The 16252-nt window shown below is 53.5% G+C and overlaps 2 protein-coding genes across 2 annotated transcripts in view; one reads left to right on the forward strand and one right to left on the reverse strand.

The window, feature by feature from the left end:
- ACOT11 (acyl-CoA thioesterase 11) overlaps positions 1–2854 on the forward strand; it is a gene marked incomplete at both ends in the record, with an annotated part of 49799 nt that extends 46945 nt beyond the window's left edge. Inside the window, 3 exons of the mRNA XM_080692305.1 lie at positions 1086–1217; positions 1835–1961; positions 2699–2854. Coding sequence (XP_080548431.1) covers positions 1086–1217; positions 1835–1961; positions 2699–2854 — 415 coding nt within the window. The remainder of the gene's footprint in view (positions 1–1085; positions 1218–1834; positions 1962–2698) is intronic.
- A 110-nt stretch (positions 2855–2964) lies between these two features.
- Positions 2965–14536, reverse strand: FAM151A (family with sequence similarity 151 member A; the record flags this gene model as incomplete). Its single annotated transcript, XM_080691424.1, has 8 exons — positions 2965–3635; positions 4028–4171; positions 5870–6009; positions 6698–6922; positions 8550–8709; positions 9703–9855; positions 13466–13612; positions 14416–14536. 8 exons carry the CDS (start codon positions 14534–14536, stop codon positions 2965–2967), a joined length of 1761 nt encoding a protein of 586 aa, XP_080547550.1.
- Between the last annotated feature and the right edge of the window lie 1716 nt (positions 14537–16252).

Here is a 16252-nt window from a genome sequence, read left to right on the forward strand (position 1 = left end):
TTTTTCTGTCTCCACTAGCCACGTGACTTTGAGCAAGTCACTTTCTTCCCAGGAGGTGATTGGTGGTGCATGTCAGGTGGGAGAGGGGTGTTAGAGAGGTGGGCTGGTGTGGGTGGGATCTGCGGGGAGTCCCCTGAGGGAAAGAGAATCCCTAGTCTGCTTTCTCTAGCCCTGCGCACAGCCACCCCACTCCAGGGCAGCCTCTCAGTGCAGGTAGAGAGCCAGGAAGGTATTGGGTCTGAATGTGGTTATGCCTGTGTGTGTGTGTGTGTGTGTGTGTGTGTGTGTGTGTGTGTGTGTGTGTGTTGACATGAGCCCATGTGCATGGACCTGGGCACGTGTATGCCATGTGCCTGGTTCTGGGGTTATTGCTCTGCTCCTAACAGGCTGAACATCCCAGCCTGTGACCTTATCAGCCCTATGGCTGAGGACAAGTTATTTCTGAGTCTCAGCCTCCTCATCTATCAAGTGCAGATTTGAGTGTCTATCACATGAGGCTGTGGTAGGGACTCAATGAAATAATATGTGTGCAGCACTTAGGATAGTGCCTGGCACACAGCTACATATTAAGTATAGCCACTAAGTCATCCTATCTATGTGGGGTGTGTACAGCTACCGGCACAGGCAAATGTAGACAAACACGGATCTGTATGTTCGCTGGTGTCTATGCGCATGTGTGCAAAGATCTGTATATGTGTGTGCATGTGTATATTTTCTTGTGTACATGTCTGTGTGCCTGTGTGTGCATATACTTATATGTGTGTCTATATTTGCCTCTGTGTGTCTGCATATGCTTGTGTGAATGTCTGTGTATTTGTGTCTCTATGAATGCATATGTGGGCATTTGCTTGTGTGCCTATGTCTGTGTACCTGTGTATATGTGTCTGCGTGCCTGTGTGTATGCTGTGCCCACTTTGACTGGACCTTGGTGCCCTGCCTCGGGCCCCTCCTGGGCAGTACCGGGGCTGAAGTGTCCATCACAGAAGCTGAGGGCAGCCGCAGCACGTGAGCCCCAGCAGAACTGCTCTCCCACAGGGATCTGCTGTGGCTCCCTGGGCCCTGAGCTCGGCCTCCTCTCCCCACAGGAGCGTGGAGCTGGTGCAGCAGGTGGATGAGGATGATGCCATCTACCACGTCATCAGCCCTGCCCTTAGCAATGATGCCAAACCCCAGGACTTTGTGATCCTGGCCTCGCGCCGGAAACCTTGTGACAGTGGGTAGGTGCCTGTCTTCTCCAGGGAGAGGGCACCAGGCTGGAGTCAAAGTCTACTTCCCACTGGCCATGGGACCCCAAGCCCCACCAGACTGTACTGGGTACTGTGGTTTTACTACAGATAAAATGGGAGGGAGACCAAGGCACACACTTCCTCCTGGGCCACTTGTACCCTAAAGCAGGTCATCTGTGGCCTGGTGGCCAGGGCTGCCTGCTGAAGGCCAGGGACAGGGCGCTTCTCACGTGGCCACTCCCCAGACTCCATCTCTGGAAGCCCATGTGACTAGAGATTTTCCACAGCTGGGGAGGCCTGGGCGGAAGGGAGGCCCGGGCGGAAGGGAGGCCCGGGAGGAAGGGAGGCCTGGGAGGAAGGGAGGCCAGAACAGAAGGCCTCCTCGCTGCTTAATCCAGGGTCAGGAAGGTGGAAAGAGTCCCAAACACGGAGCCCTTCCTGTGCACGTCCACAGTGGAAATGGGATTTTGCAGAAAATCCCAGGGGGTTGTGCAGGTGTCCATCCTGGCCCGAGCCAGGCTTCAGGCATTGAGACTCTCCATCCCTGGGGACAGGGCAGGTCCTTCTGTGGCTGATCACTGCCCCCTTCCGCCCTTCCTCCACTCCAGGGAACCCTACGTCATCGCAGTGAGGTCAGTCACGCTGCCCACGCACCGTGAGACCCCAGAGTACCAACGTGGGGAGACCTTGTGCTCAGGCTTCTGCCTCTGGCGCGAGGGGGACCAGTTGACCAAGGTGAGGCCTGGTGGCCCCTCTCCCATCCCCCTGCTCCATCCCAGCGCCATCCCTGTACTGAGCTCCACGCTGCTGGGCTAGGACAAGTCCTGAGCTGGGCCCTCCTCCAGCTCTTCCCTCTGGGGCCTGGAGTGTGGGGCTGAAAAGGAAGCTTCCTTCACTAAGATCTAATCAGTGCTGCGGTAGGTCAGAGCTGGGAGAAAGCACTAACGCTGAGGGCGGAGGGCTGGGTTCTGATCTAAAGATTCCTCTCATTATTTATTTGCTTGGATACTCTTTGTCCAAGAAGCTTTATGTGTATCTGAGGGTCTGTAGGACTCAGTGGGCAGTCAGCGCTAACTGAAAAGGTGGGAAGGAGGCTGGCTGGGGGGATGTACTGCAGCCGCCCCAGTGGCTTCCCGCAGCCCCCGCTGGCCCTGAGCCACATCCTGGAGGGCTTGGTTGATCCTAGACACCCAGTCCTTGCCCTCCAGAGCCACCAGCTCACAGGTAAGATGAGCAATATGGTGTGTGGTGTCAGGGTAGCCAGGGTTGTCAGCACCCCGAGGGAGGACCAGGAAGAGCTAGGGAAGGAGGAGGTCCTGCCTGCCAGCTGGGCGGCCGTCTGGTCTCTTACCCTCTGAGACCCAGGGAGCTGGGTTGTATTTGCTAACTTCCCAGAGGGTGAGCAAGCCGGGTAAGGAGGAGGACACCCCTCCCCTATCTCCGCCTTCCTGAGCACCCCTCGTGCCCTGCAGGTGTCCTACTACAGCCAGGCCACCCCAGGCTTTCTCAACTATGTGACCACCAATGTGGCCGGCCTGTCCTCAGGATTCTACACCACCTTCGAGGCCTGCAAGCATTTCCTCCTGAACAACCGGAACGACCTGGCCCCCAGCCTCCAGACCCTCTAGGCGCTCCCTGCATCCTGCCCAAGGACTCACCTACAGTGCACAGAGGCAGGCAGAGACGTTTATTCATCCCTCTCCCTCCCGAGATTGGCTTGCCGCGCTCCGCTGGGCGGTCACTTCCTGGCCTCTGCCAGCAAGGCTTCACGGTCCCCCCGGGATAGCCTGTAGTAGACTCGGGTCCTGTCCACAGCCCTGGCGTCCAGTAGCGCCGCCCGCACAGCTGTATCGCTGCTCCTGCCCAGGCTGTGTTGCACCGTGACAGTAGCCCGGGGGGAGGCCGCCAGCAGTCTGGCCACAGTTCCCGCCTTGCTCTGGGCCAGCGGCCTGGCCTGCATCTGGAAGGACACAGGCTGCCGGAGCCCCTGGCACAGCTCCAGCATATCTGTGAGCAGCTGCTCCCCGTAGCCACTGCCCAACACCTCCTCAGGCCAGCCGGGTGCCACGGTCACATGGGGGAAGACCTCAGCTACCGCTGTGAGCAGCTCTCTGCCAGCCACGTGGCCAGGGACCACAAAACTCCCATGAGATATTGTGGCCCCGACCCACACAGGCCGGGGCAGGTATCCCTGGGCAGAGAGGCGGGCCAGCGTGGCCAGGGCTGGCCGGAGGGCTGCAGGCTCTGATACGTGCAGATGGATGCCCCAGTGCCCAGGGCGTGTGGCCAGCTGCAGCAGGCATGATGCTAGTGTCAGGTCAGAGCCACCGGGGGCACGAATGATGGGCACAGGGTCCTCGGCTGCAGCTCCCTGGAGGCCGACGTCCAGCAGGATCATGCCTTCTCTGTCTGGAAGAGACAGCAGTGCTGGGGCTTAGTTTATTATGGGATGTCAGAATCTTTTGTTACAGGGTAGCAGGGCTGCGAGGGGCACTGAGGAGGAGGAGCTGGTGGCTCGCCTCCTTGCAATCTGCCACCTTGGTTCTGGGCTCCAGGTGCTATGCCTGGTACCTGTTGGGCTGATCTGATAAACTGCTGGCCCAGCTCTTGGCCTGTGCTTGTCACTCACAGCTGAGCCTGTGCCTGTTCCTCCCACAGCACCATGTGGCTAAGGACTCACACTCTCCACATTAGACACTCCCCTCTGCCTCCCCCCTACTTTGTATCTAATGCATGGCTTACAAGGACCTGTGTTGCTATGGTAACAGAGACCCGCAGTATCCCCCAAGCAAAAGACTTACCAGGGAGGCTAATTATTACTGTTCTCCCATTGCTTTGAACTTCTGGAACCAGCCACTCCACGCCTAGACCGTCACCCCTGGGTGGCTGGAGAAGAGGGATCAGGCTGCCACCTGTGTAGTACATCCGCTTCCGGGTGGCATTCACTGTGGGGCCCAAATTGCCAAGATGAGGCGACTGTGCTCACATGGTGCCTTCTGTATACCCTGGCACCCCCATATTCCCTCTTAGCCTCTGTGGTAACCTCCAGGTAGTTGTCATTTTTCCTTTAATTATAAGAAGTGATCTGACCAAAGCCGGGCATGGTGCATGCTTGTAATCCCAGTACTTGGGAGGCTGAGACAGGAGGATCCGGGTTTGCGGACAGCCTCAGCTACTTAGTGAGGCCCTCCACAACTTAGTGAAACCCTGTTTCAAAATATAGAATAAGGCCGGGAGTGGTGGCCCATGCTTGTAATCCCCGCGATTGGGAGGCGGAGACAGGAGGATCACTCAGGTTCGAAGCCAGCTTTGCTGGCTTAAGAGACCCTGTTTCCAAATAAAAATATAAAAATAGGTCTGGGAGTGTAGCCTGGAGGTAGAGGGTTTCCAGGAACCCCTGGAGATATAGCTTGGAAGTAGAATGCCCCTGGGTTCAATCCCTAGCTCCACACAAAAAATTAATAAATAATAAAATAAAAAAGGGCTGAGGGTCTAACTCAGAGGAAAAATACCCCTGGTTTCAATCTCTATTTCCTCAAAAAAAAAAAAAAAGTAATAAAATAAAATAGGGCTGGGGGTGTAGTTTGGAGGTAGAATGCCCCTGAGCTCAATTCTCAGTACCACAAAAAGAAAACAATAATCTGCTCAAGGTCCTCTAGCCAGTAAACAGAATTGCTGGGATTAAAACTCAATGGAAGGCCGAGCGTGGTGGCGCACACTTGTAATCCCCGCGCTTGGGAGGCAGAGACAGGAGGATCGCGCAGGTTCGAAGCCAGTCACGCGCGCTTGCTTAGGAGACCCTGTTTCCAAATAAAAATGTAAAAATAGGTCTGGGAGTGTAGCCCGGAGGTTGAAGGGCTTCCAGGATCCCCAGTACCACACACAAAAAAAACCTCAATGGAAGTTGGGCGTGGTGGCATTTGTAATCCCAGCACTTGGGAGGCTGAGACAGGAGTATCACACAGGTTCAAAGCCAGCCTCAGCTAGTTAGTGAAGCTCTCAGCAACTTAGTGAGACCCTGTTTCCAAATAAAGTATAAAATAGGTCTGGGAGTATAGCCTGGAGGTAGAAAAGCCCCTGGGTTCCACCTCCAGTACCACAAAAACAAAACATAAAAACCTCAACGGAACCAGAGCTGCTGTCCCCAAAGATGGTATCCCTCCCCTTCACTTGGGTGGGTCCCACAGCAGGAATGTTTAGTCTGCCTGGTCCCCTTGAGACGGCTCAACTGCAGGCTCCCTCAGGTTCAGGAACAAGGGGCTCGCACAGCAGCATCTGGGTCGTTGATTGGGGGTGCAGTGGAGGGGCTGCATTCGTGTCACCTGCAGAGGAGCTGTTCACCAGGGAGAGGGGTCAGTTTTTGCAATTTGCTGGGTTCTGAGCTGAGCTGCACCTCATAGGAGCCGATGGCTATATAAACTCCTTAGCTGTTGAAGCCTCGTTTCCCTATTTACAAATAGGAACCCCAGCCTTATAGATATGTGATGCTTAGATAGCTTACCGTCCCAGGGGCCGTCACACACGGCTATTCCTAATCCACCCAGATTCCCCCCATCCTTTACCCCCAGCTCTGCTCCAGTGCCCACCAGGACTGCCTTGCACAGAATCTGGCCCATGCCACCCTTCCTAGGTTCCCTCCCTACAGGCCAGCTGCTTGAACTGCGACAGGACAGGCTCATAAAGGTCGTAGTAGACTTGGTGGGGGGCGCTGTTGTCCCGGATGTACAGGAGATCGTCCACAGAGATGGGGTCGGAAGCGCTCTGCCACAGCGTCAGGCTGTACCTGGGCCAAGAGAGCTGGCTCAGAGCCTGCCTGGGCCAAGCCAGACCCACAGCCCACTCATGTGCTCAGAAGCAGATGTCGGGCACAGGGTGGGGCCTCTGTCCTCCACCTTCCTCCTCCCTGGGCACCCATTCCCAGGGATGACAGAGCAGAAATCCAGAAGGAGGGAGGGGCTGCCCATTTGGAGTGTCTATTTCTGAGTTCCATCTTTGGAAAGGGACAGGACCAAGGTGTGAGGGTGGGCATGGGGACAGGAGAGGTGTGAAGAGGAGAAGGGGCAGCCTCAGGACCCCCAGCAGAAAGGAACTGAGGAAGGGTGGGCTGGGCAGCTGGGAGCCACCTGCAGGGCTATCCTGGGCAGAGGCTGCAGGTGTTGCCTCTGTAGCTCCAGACCACAGATGGCTGCTATGGGAAGAAGCTGTGGCAAGACAAATTTTGTCTCAGGATAATCTAAAAGGTAGAGAATTACCCGCCAACAGAAACCACCCCCAAGTAATGAGCAGCCTGTCACCAGAGGTATACAAGCAAAAGACCAGGACACGGTAGAGGTATGAGCACCAGCAAGGGTTGGAGAAGATGATCTTTCAGGCCTTCCAGCCACAATTGGCTGGGCTTCTCCCCAGGCATCTGAGCCCAGGGGTGGGTTTGGAGCCAGCAGGGGTTGTGGCAGGGGCCTCAGGGCTCTCACCTGTCAGATTGGCCCAGCAGCCAGCTGAAGTGGGGCCAGGCAGCCCGTACCATGGCAGCCCGCACTGGGAAGGTGACCCTCTGTGGCAGTGACCCCACCAGCCCCTGCATCTCCTCCACCATGGCTTGGGTGTACGTGCTGTTCAGGAGCGGAGGCAGATAGAGAGTGGTCCAGCCCGGAGACAGAGTGGTCTCGGGGAACTTCTCCTGGACCAGGGCCAGGAACCTGCAGAGAATGAGAGACGCTGGTCTCTTGCAGAGCTCCTCACAGTGCTAGGAGTGGCAGGGCCTACTGAAGGTGTGGCACGAGGGCAGCAGCAGAACCCGGGCAGGATTCTGTCCATGTGGACAGAGTAGACCGGACCAGAGTCCCAAGGTGTGCCGACCTGGGTTCCGGCAACTTGAGTATCTGATGTCTCTGATTTTTTTTTTTTTAATATTGGGTATTGAACCTAGGGGTCCTCTACCTTTGCTAACTTACTGAGGTTGGCCTCCAATTTAAGATCTTCCTTGCCTCAACCTCCCTAGTATCTAGGATTACAGGGGTTGTACCGCCATGCCTGGCAAGTTTCAAATTAAACATGTTTGAGCCGGATGTGGTAGCACCTGCCTGTAATTCCAGCACTAGGGAGGCTGAGACAGAAGGATCACAGATTCACGATCAGCCTCATTGTAGGAATATTGTATAAGTAGCAAGACTCACAGAAATCTAGCAAGACCCTGTTTCAAAACAAAAATAAAAAAGGCTCCTAATTTATTTTTCATCTTGAAACAGGGTCTTGCTAGATTGCTGAGTCCCTCACTAAGTGCCCGAGGCTGAGCCCAAAACTGCAACCCTCCTGTCTCAGCCTCCCAAGTATAGGCATTACAGGTGTGCACAACCATGACCAGCTCCCTGATGAAAATTTTAATAGGCAAATTCTCCCCTAGAGTCCCATAATGAGCAGAATCAGCACACCGAGAAGATACTCCTCTTGGGCTGTTGACTGTATTTTCAAACTGCTACTTTCCAGATAGAGCAGTTTGAGAATCACAATAAATACTGGATGGATGGATGGATGGATGGATTGTTGACTGATTGGATGGTGGGTACAGAGCATGGTGGGGCTTAGAATCACAAAGGCTTGGGTTGAAGGCAGGTCATTTAACTTCTATAACATAGTTTCTATATTTATAAAGCAAAAATGATAGTACCTACCTCATTGTAAGAGTATTGTGTAAGTAAAGTGCTTACAACAGTGCCTGGGACACATAATAAACATTCAGCAAATTATGTCTCAAGTATTCTGATCTTCTGCATTTGCAAACAGGGAAGAAGAAATACTCTTTACCTGGCAGAGCTATGTAAAGGATCGAATCAAGGACATCCCCTCCCTTGTAGACCACAGAGCACAGCATAGCTAGAGCATCCCAAGGCTGTTAAAAGGGTGGTGGGATTTCAGGAGGGTGGAGGGGATTCAGTGTGTCACACTTTTCTAGCAAGTCAAGTCTTGTGCTTGACACCGCAGAGACAGAGAGGATCTGGCCCTGTCCGCCCTCCAGGAGTCCACAATGTAGTAAGAGTGACAAACCTATAAACCAAGAGTGACAACCCACTGAAACCAGGGCTGGTGGACGGAGGGGCCCCAGGGAAGCGCCTCAGCATCCTGGGATGTGGGGGAGGTTTGGGGAGGCAGTAATGACTGGGTGGAGGTTCATTGGGACAGGAGGGAAAGGCATTCAAGGCAGAGGGCACAGCAAGTGTGAGGCTCAGGGGTGAGGCTGCATGGCAGGACTGGAGGCAAGCTGAACGCAGGTCGCCTAAGGTCTTTATCCATGCTAGACGTTGACGGGGCACAGAGGTGAGCACTTACTGCGTGGCATTGACCTCAGTTGAGATGGGCACATTGGGGCCCCTCAAGATGTCAGCATTGATCCACACAGGCCTCCGGACTCTTCCTGCCTCGGTCAGCTGCCGCAGGAGGTCCAGGGAGGGGCCCACGGCCTTGAGGCTCTTGAAGTCCAGCTTGATACCTGCGGGAAAGAGGCAAGGGCTTGGGGAGCTGGAAGACATGACTCCATGGACAGAGAGGGCAGGCAGGGAGTGGGTGATGGGGTGAGGGAAGGTGGTACACAGGGACCAGATCCTGGCTGGATATGGGGACAGGCTTTCAAACAGAGCTGACCCAGAAAAGGCTCATCTCCAGAGCAACGGTTCCATCCTCCAGGGGGCAGAAGCAGAGGCCAGCCAAGGGCTTGGGGCTGCCATGGGAGGGGGGTGGAAAACATCTAATACAAAAGGGCTGCAATTCCTGGACAGGGCAGGTGCAGAGGACCCTGAGCCCCCAGAGCCCTCAGGGAAGAGGATTTGAGTAGAGGGAGCCATCTAGGTAGAAAGGGCCTGGTGTGTGTAAATGCCCACCTTATTCAGGATGATGAGGACATGAGGCTGAGCAGTTAGAGGGAGATGTTGAAAGCCAGGCCAAGACAATGGGGAGCCACTGAGGGTTAAATAAAGCAGCAGGGTGTCATGACAATATTAGCCTTTGGAGCCACCACACAAGTGTGTATGTGTGATAGCAGTCACCAAGCGAAGGCTAGCTGGGCTGAGTTTGGGGTAGAAGCTAATGGAAAAGGGCTCAGGAGCGAGATGATGTGTCTGGGACCAGGGTTAGACTTGGCAGGTGCAGCTGAGGGGCTGATGAGGATGAGGGAGCCGAAGACTTCTGGAGGCTGCCTAGATTCTGACACTGGGACAAGGGGGCGTGGATTGGCTTTGAATATATTGCACTGGTTCTGTAGATCCGGGGGCACAGCCTGAACGTGGGTGGACCATGCTGCTTACTCCACACTTCCATGGCTATTCATTTCACCTGAGTGCAGGAGAGAAAACCTGGACGTGCACTTTCACTTCCTCCTAGTCTGCACTGAGTCTGGGTGTCTGTAGCCAAGGCAGTGGGCGACTCGTGGGTCCCTTGCCCAAGGACCAGTACCCCGGGGAGCTGGGGAGGGGCACAGGGCCCTTACCTTTCTGGGAAGAGGCCAGCACGGCCTCCAGCCACTGCTGCAGGGTGTTGTCGCTGTAGATGGCTGGAGGGTGCGCCATGATGGGGACCCCTGTCTCATTGACTGTGTTGAGCCCTTCGACAGTGACGTCTGCCTCCAAGACCATGATGCTGCCTGTCGAAGAGGCAGAACTCAGGTCTTTTTTAAAACATTTTTTTCTCATCATAACGTTATAATACATTTTTTATAGAACATTTGAAAAATACAGAGGAGCAGAAAGAAGAGAAAAATGCATCCATAGGTTTATCACAGTTTACATTCTAATAAATTTTCTTTCATTTTTGTCTATGGGTAGTTTTTACAAAGATGAAGCTAACTTGTGTTTATAATTTTCTTTCTTTCTTTCTTCTTCTTCTTTTTTTTTTTTTTTTTGATGGTACTGGGGTTCCTGGAAGCCCTTCTACCTCCGGGCTACACTCCCAGACCTATTTTTACATTTTCATTTTGGAAACAGGGTCTCCTAAGCCAGCACGCGCGGCTGACTTCGAACCTGCACGATCCTCCTGTCTCTGCCTCCCAAGCGCGGGGATTACAAGCACGCGCCACCACGCCCGGCTTCTTTTTGTTTTGTTTTTTTTTTTTTAAACATTTTGACATATTTTCACAACCTCTTCTACATTTCATTAAAACAACAATAGCCGGGCGTGGTAGCATATGTCTGTAATCTCAGTACTTGGGAAGCTGAGACAGGAGGATTGCAGGTTCAAGGATAGCCTCAGCAAGTAATGAGATGCTCATCAATCTAGCAAGATCCTGTTTCAAAATAAAAATAAAATAGGGCTGGGGGGGGGTGTAGCTCAGAGGTAAAATGCCCCTGGGTTGAGTTCCAAGTACCACAAAACAAAAGAACCCAACATCAAGAACAAAAGGCTGAAAACCTGGTTGAAGGTACTCATGAAGATGTGGCTCACCACCCCCCTTTTTCTGAGACATTTGGTTGTTTCTAGTTTTTTGCAACTAATAAACACTGATGCATATTTTTTCTGACTTTCTGATTCTCTTTGATCCCTCCTTGTGGAATTTGAGTTAGGGCAACATAGGATCATCTTATTTTTAGGTGTAGAACTGGGGATTGAATCCAGGGGCATTCTAGCTCCAAGCTATACCCCCAGCCCTTTTAAAATTTTTTGTTTTGAAAGAAGGTCTTGCTAGGTTGCCGAGAGTCTCATTAAATTGCTGAGGCTGACTTTAAACCTGTGATCCTCCTGTCTTAGTCTCCAAGTACTGGCATTACAGGTATGTGCCACTACACCCAGCCATAGGATTGTTTTAAAGCCCATGTTGTCAAGTTACTTTCCAAAAAGTTGTTCAAATTTGTGTTTCCACCTAAAATACATAGGACTGCCAACCTTACTGCATCTTTGCAGAGCTGAGCATTGCTTTTTTTAAATTAGCATTGCTATTTAGATCTTTTTTCTTTCTTAAGTACTTTAAATTATTTAATTTTGTTTATTTAATATGCTTTTATTGGTGCATTATAGTCTCACATCATAATGTAAATCATGTTGACAGTGGCATACATGCACACTATTTTTATCTTTTAACTTCGCACACTTAATTGGGTGGATGTCATCAGATCCCTGACTTTGAGAGTTTGGTAGGGGTTCAGTGCTAAGGGGGCAGGCTATCTGTTCTCTGCTGCTGAGCACTGCCTGTTTGGGCCCTCAGCTTCCTTTCTTTCCTTTGTGTGGTACTGGGGATTGGACTCAGGGGCATTCTACCTCAGAGCTACACCCCCAGCCCTTTTAATTTTTGTCTGGAAACAGGGTCTTGTTAGGTCGCTGAGTCTCACTGTGTTGCCAAGGTTGGCCTTAAACCTGTGATCCTCCTGTCTCAGCCTCCCAAATACTGGGATTACAGATGTGTGTCCCCACCCCCAGCTCTTAGCTTTCTTCTTAGCCATGGTCTTGGCTGGTGGGGCCCTGATGGTCCCTCTGCTGGGCCAGGGCTGACCTGGATGAGCCTGGGTGGTGAATCCTTTTTTTTTTTTTTTTTTTTTCCAGTACTGGAGATTGAACCCAGGGGCATTGCACTTCTGAGCTACACCCCCAGTCCTGTTTTTTAGTCTTTTTATTTTTTGAAACAGGGTCTCACTGAGTTGCAAAGGGTCTCGCTAAGTAGCTGAGGCTGTCCTTGAACTGAGATCCTCTGTGTAAGATTGTATGAGCGTGTGTGTCCCCCAGTCGCATAGAGACACGCGGAGAATCCATAGCAGATATATGGATGCCTTTATTCGTGGGAGATCAGCCTCCAGCCCCCGCGTGGCCGCGGGGGCCGGTGGCGGGGGAGAGCGTGCGTTCCTCCCTCTCGGGCTCCTCTCTGAACCCTGCACTGAACTCTCTTCTTCCGGACCAGGAGGCCTGGTCCCCTCCGGAATTGCAGAGCTCCACCTCCTAGCTTCCGGCCCTGCCCCCTGTGGGCCAGGGGGGGCGACTCACACCTTACACTCTGGTCTCCACCTCCCGAATGCTAGGATTGCAAGTGTGCCCCACCACACCTTTTTGCATTCAGTCAGGACCTGTCCCCCAGATGGGAGTCCTTCCTCTCTGGCCTGGATCCCTGCTAGGGAAGAGGGCTCTCTGTCATCCTAATCACCAAGTCCAGCAGTTAGCCTCCCAGTTGGAGGGATTCCCTGAGCAGCAGCAAACCAGCCTCACCTGGAGCGGCCTGCCAGGCCTGGCCCCTGCTGGCCACCTGCCTGCTTCCTCCGCACAGCCCTCCCTCATCCATTCATCCAGCAGACCTTGCCCAGGCCCACAGGGGACCCTGCAGGAATAAGACAGGGGCCTCACTCTGCCTCAGACCTATGGTGTGACCTCAGACAAGATCCTCTCCCACTCTGGATCGATTTCCTCATCTGAAATTGGGAGATTTTCTTGAGCAATATTCTCAAAGTGGAGTCCTGGGGCCAGCAGCATCAGTGTCACCTGAGATGCAAATTCTCGGGCCCCACCCCAACTACTGGATGAGAAACCCTGGGGTGGGGCCAGCACCCTGTATCTGCTGAAGTTGGCTCGAGTTTGGGGGCCCTTTCTTTCATTTTTTTGTAGCTTAGCACCAGCACTTTCACGAACATTGTCTGTTGAGCTTCCTGGCTACTGAAGGGGATGGTGTTTTCCTGTTGACCGAGCACAGTGCAGTGGCTCAGATCCTGGGCCCTGGGGCCCACCGCTATGGGCTCCCGTGTTACCTAACCACTTTCAGACAGCAGAGCTGACAGGAAGTCACCCAGCTTCTCTGAGCCCTGCCCACAAAACAGATCATACAGCAGTCTCTGGAAAACCCATGGTTAACGTGGCTGTGTGTGTTGCTGCCTGGTTGCCTTAATCATTTTGCATCTGAGACTCAGAGGAGTTACCCAGCCCACTTGGGTGTTCACAGTTTATTTTAGTAGCACTGGACCTCAAATTTAGATCTCTGGCTTGCTTAGTCCTTGAGGGCAAAGGCTTCCTTAGCAGGGACAGTAGGTACCTAACCGGCTGAGAGACACTGGCTGGGAGGGAGGGCAGTACTTTGGAATCAGACAGCTCGTCCAAATCCTGTGCCCAGAGCTCATCAGCTACACAAGCCTAAGCCAGCCCCCCAGACCCCCGGCTTCCTCAGGCGGGCAGGTCAAGCTCATGGAGAGGGCCATCCGGATGCCGCAGTGACCACAGTGCCCTGCTCTTCCTTCCCCTCCTCCCTCCCTGCCCTGGCTGACCCCAGTCCTGGCAGCTGGACTTACTGCTCAGCGCAGCCTTCATCTCCTCCTGGCTGTTGGCTGCGTGGTACCAGGTGACCAGCAGGCCATCCCGTTGTTGGATCTGACCCAGGCTCAGCAGGTAATCCAGCATGTCCGCCTCAGGGCGACAGGCCTCGTCCTGCTCACAGCCTGGAATGAATGCCAAAGGCCTGTGAGTGTCAGTGCTCGGCCCGCACGCCCACCCAGACTCCTGCTGTGTGTCCAGCACACCGTCCAGCAGAGAGGCAGAGGGGCCTGGAGCCATAGGTGCTGCGGGAGACGGAAGTGTGTGGGCTGGGGCCAGGGAGATTCTGGGGCTTGCCTAGGGCATCTGGGGAAGGGGGAGCCCACAGAAGAGGGGACATTTAAGGATGGGTGTATATTTGACAGAAAGAACAGAAGTGACAGTGTAACCATGGGGAGAGCACAGCTGTCTAAAGGGATGGCCATTGAGCGGGGTACGGGGCGCACACCTGTAATCCCAGGACTTGGGAGGCTGAAACAGGAGGATCACAAGTTTGAGGCCAGCCTCAACAACTTAGCAAAGCCCTCCTCAACTTAGTGAGACCCTGTTTCAAAATAAAAAATAAAAAGGGGCTGGGGCAGGGGGCATGTAGCTCAGAGGCAGAGTGCGGATGGCCGTTGGCTTGGTAAAGGTGGAGAAATGAGAGAGGGTTAGGGTTAGTGAGACTGGAGAAGAGAGCTGCAGAGGAGCGTGGGGTGGGGGTGGGGGAGGCAGGCTGGTGGCAGAGTGATGTGGGAGCAGAAGGCCATGGCAGGCTCCAGGAGACCAGAGGCCTCGGAGGCAGGTGGGAGAGAGGACAGGAAGGCAGGGTCCTCAGGGCTCTGGAGCCAGGCCGGGGCAGGTGGAGGCTACCCCAGTTCCCCAGGTGAATGGAGCAGCCCTTCCCCATGCGGGATGCCGACCTGGTGGCAACAGGGTAATTTCTTACCTGGCTGGGTGTCCCGCTGCAGGGTGAAACCCAGGACAATCCCAATGGCCAGCACCAGAGCCACACCAATGACAACAGCCAGTGCCCACTTAGTCCGACGGTCCGAACACCTGCAGGCCATGCTGACCCTCGCCGGGGAGAGTTCCCTTCTCTACCCCTCTGGTACCACAGTCCCTGAGGCTGCCTGCAGCTGGGATTGGGTGGGAGGCAGGAGCCCCCGGCTGCACCTAATTCTCCCCCCCGGCCAGTGCAGCTCCTGCGGCCCTGCGGTTAGCTCCTGAAGCCCTTCCCTCCACCCCGCCCTCCCTACATCTTAACAGGCCAAGCAGAACATCCTGCCACCCCCCAAATGACCTTTGAGCAGTGTAAAAGGCAGTGGAGGACACGGGACTGAGCCCCCACCCCTGCCTCTTCTCCCTGGCAGGGATGTGGGGAAGTCAGAGAGCTAGTCCAGACCAGCTGGGTTTCTTGGAGGCAGAGGTCCTCCCTGAGCCCCCTTTTGCCCTGTGTAAAAGGAAGCAGCTAGCCTGGGTGATTTCTAATGGGCTTTTCTAACTCTAGGCCTTTCTTCCCTGCCACAGGGAATTCCTGGGTCAGCAAGGGCTGGTGACAAGGAGAGATTAGAACTGCATGAGGGACACGAATTGTCCTTCTATCTAAGATCGTGGCTGATAGATCACGCTGGCATTGAAACGGAGAGTCCTGGCAAGAGGCCTGGTGACTGCAGGCCACCCTTGGGGGTTGAGTCACCTCTTTATGCAGAGAGATCTCCCAGGGCAACAGGATGGGAAGCAACTTAGATACCCTGCGCCAGGGACCCTGGGACTTTATTTACTGTTGTAGTGCTGGGGACTGAACCCAGAAGCTCAAGCATGCCAGCCACTGAGCTGCATCCCCAGCCCGACCCTGTATAAAACAGTCCAAGAGTCACATGTGACAAACGTGTGCACAGACTTCAGGGTGCAGAGGAAATCCGGCAGGGCACTTGGTGGCTGATAAGCAAGTGAATTAGGGGCAGGCTGAATCTGGCCTGGTCCAGTTTGGCTTTTTTCTGCTTTTGTTACTAATATATTGTTTCTTGATTTCCCATGAAGCATCTCACATCCTTATTTCATTTACTTGTCACAACAAGAGAGGTCACTACTTGTCCCCAAGCCACCTCAGTGTCACACTGGAACACAGACCGGGCTGACTCCAGGCCCCGCTGCCTGGTTGTGCGGCATCTCCCAGCCTCTTCTCGTCCACACCCGTTGATCATGGGATGGTCACTTGTATTGGTTTATAATATTTAACATCAAACCCAGTGTGATGGTGCACACAATCCCAGTACTTGAGAGGGTGAGACAAGAGGATCTCAGGCCAGCCCCAGCAACTCAGTGAGGTCCTTTGCAATTTAGTGAGACCCTGTTTCAAAATAATTAAAATAGGGCTGGGGCATAGCTCAGAGGCCGAATGCCCTTGGGTTCAATCCCCAGTACCATAAAATAATAATAATAATAACTTGGGTTTTATTTTAATAATAAACAATATTATATTAATTAATAATTAAATAATAACAACGTGATGTTTATTTTAATAAACACCAAATGCTGGATAATCTCTTTTCAAAGAAAAACCTAAAACCTGGTTCTTACAGTCCATGTACAAATGACCTCTTGTTAGAACTGTAGCTCAGCTAGCTCCTGACTTGCCACCCTCCCTCTTCACAGCTGGGATGTGAGTCAGGTGGCACAGCTTCCTGAGAAGGGTGCAGCGACCTCTCCAGGAGGAGCGCTCTCTGGATAAAGATGGGCTTTATCCAGCGCTGGCATTTGGCAGGAAGATCAGCTCTGGGATG

The sequence above is a fragment of the Muscardinus avellanarius genome (genome assembly GCF_963383645.1).
Source record: "Muscardinus avellanarius genome assembly, chromosome: 3".
Classification (NCBI taxonomy): domain Eukaryota; kingdom Metazoa; phylum Chordata; class Mammalia; order Rodentia; family Gliridae; genus Muscardinus; species Muscardinus avellanarius.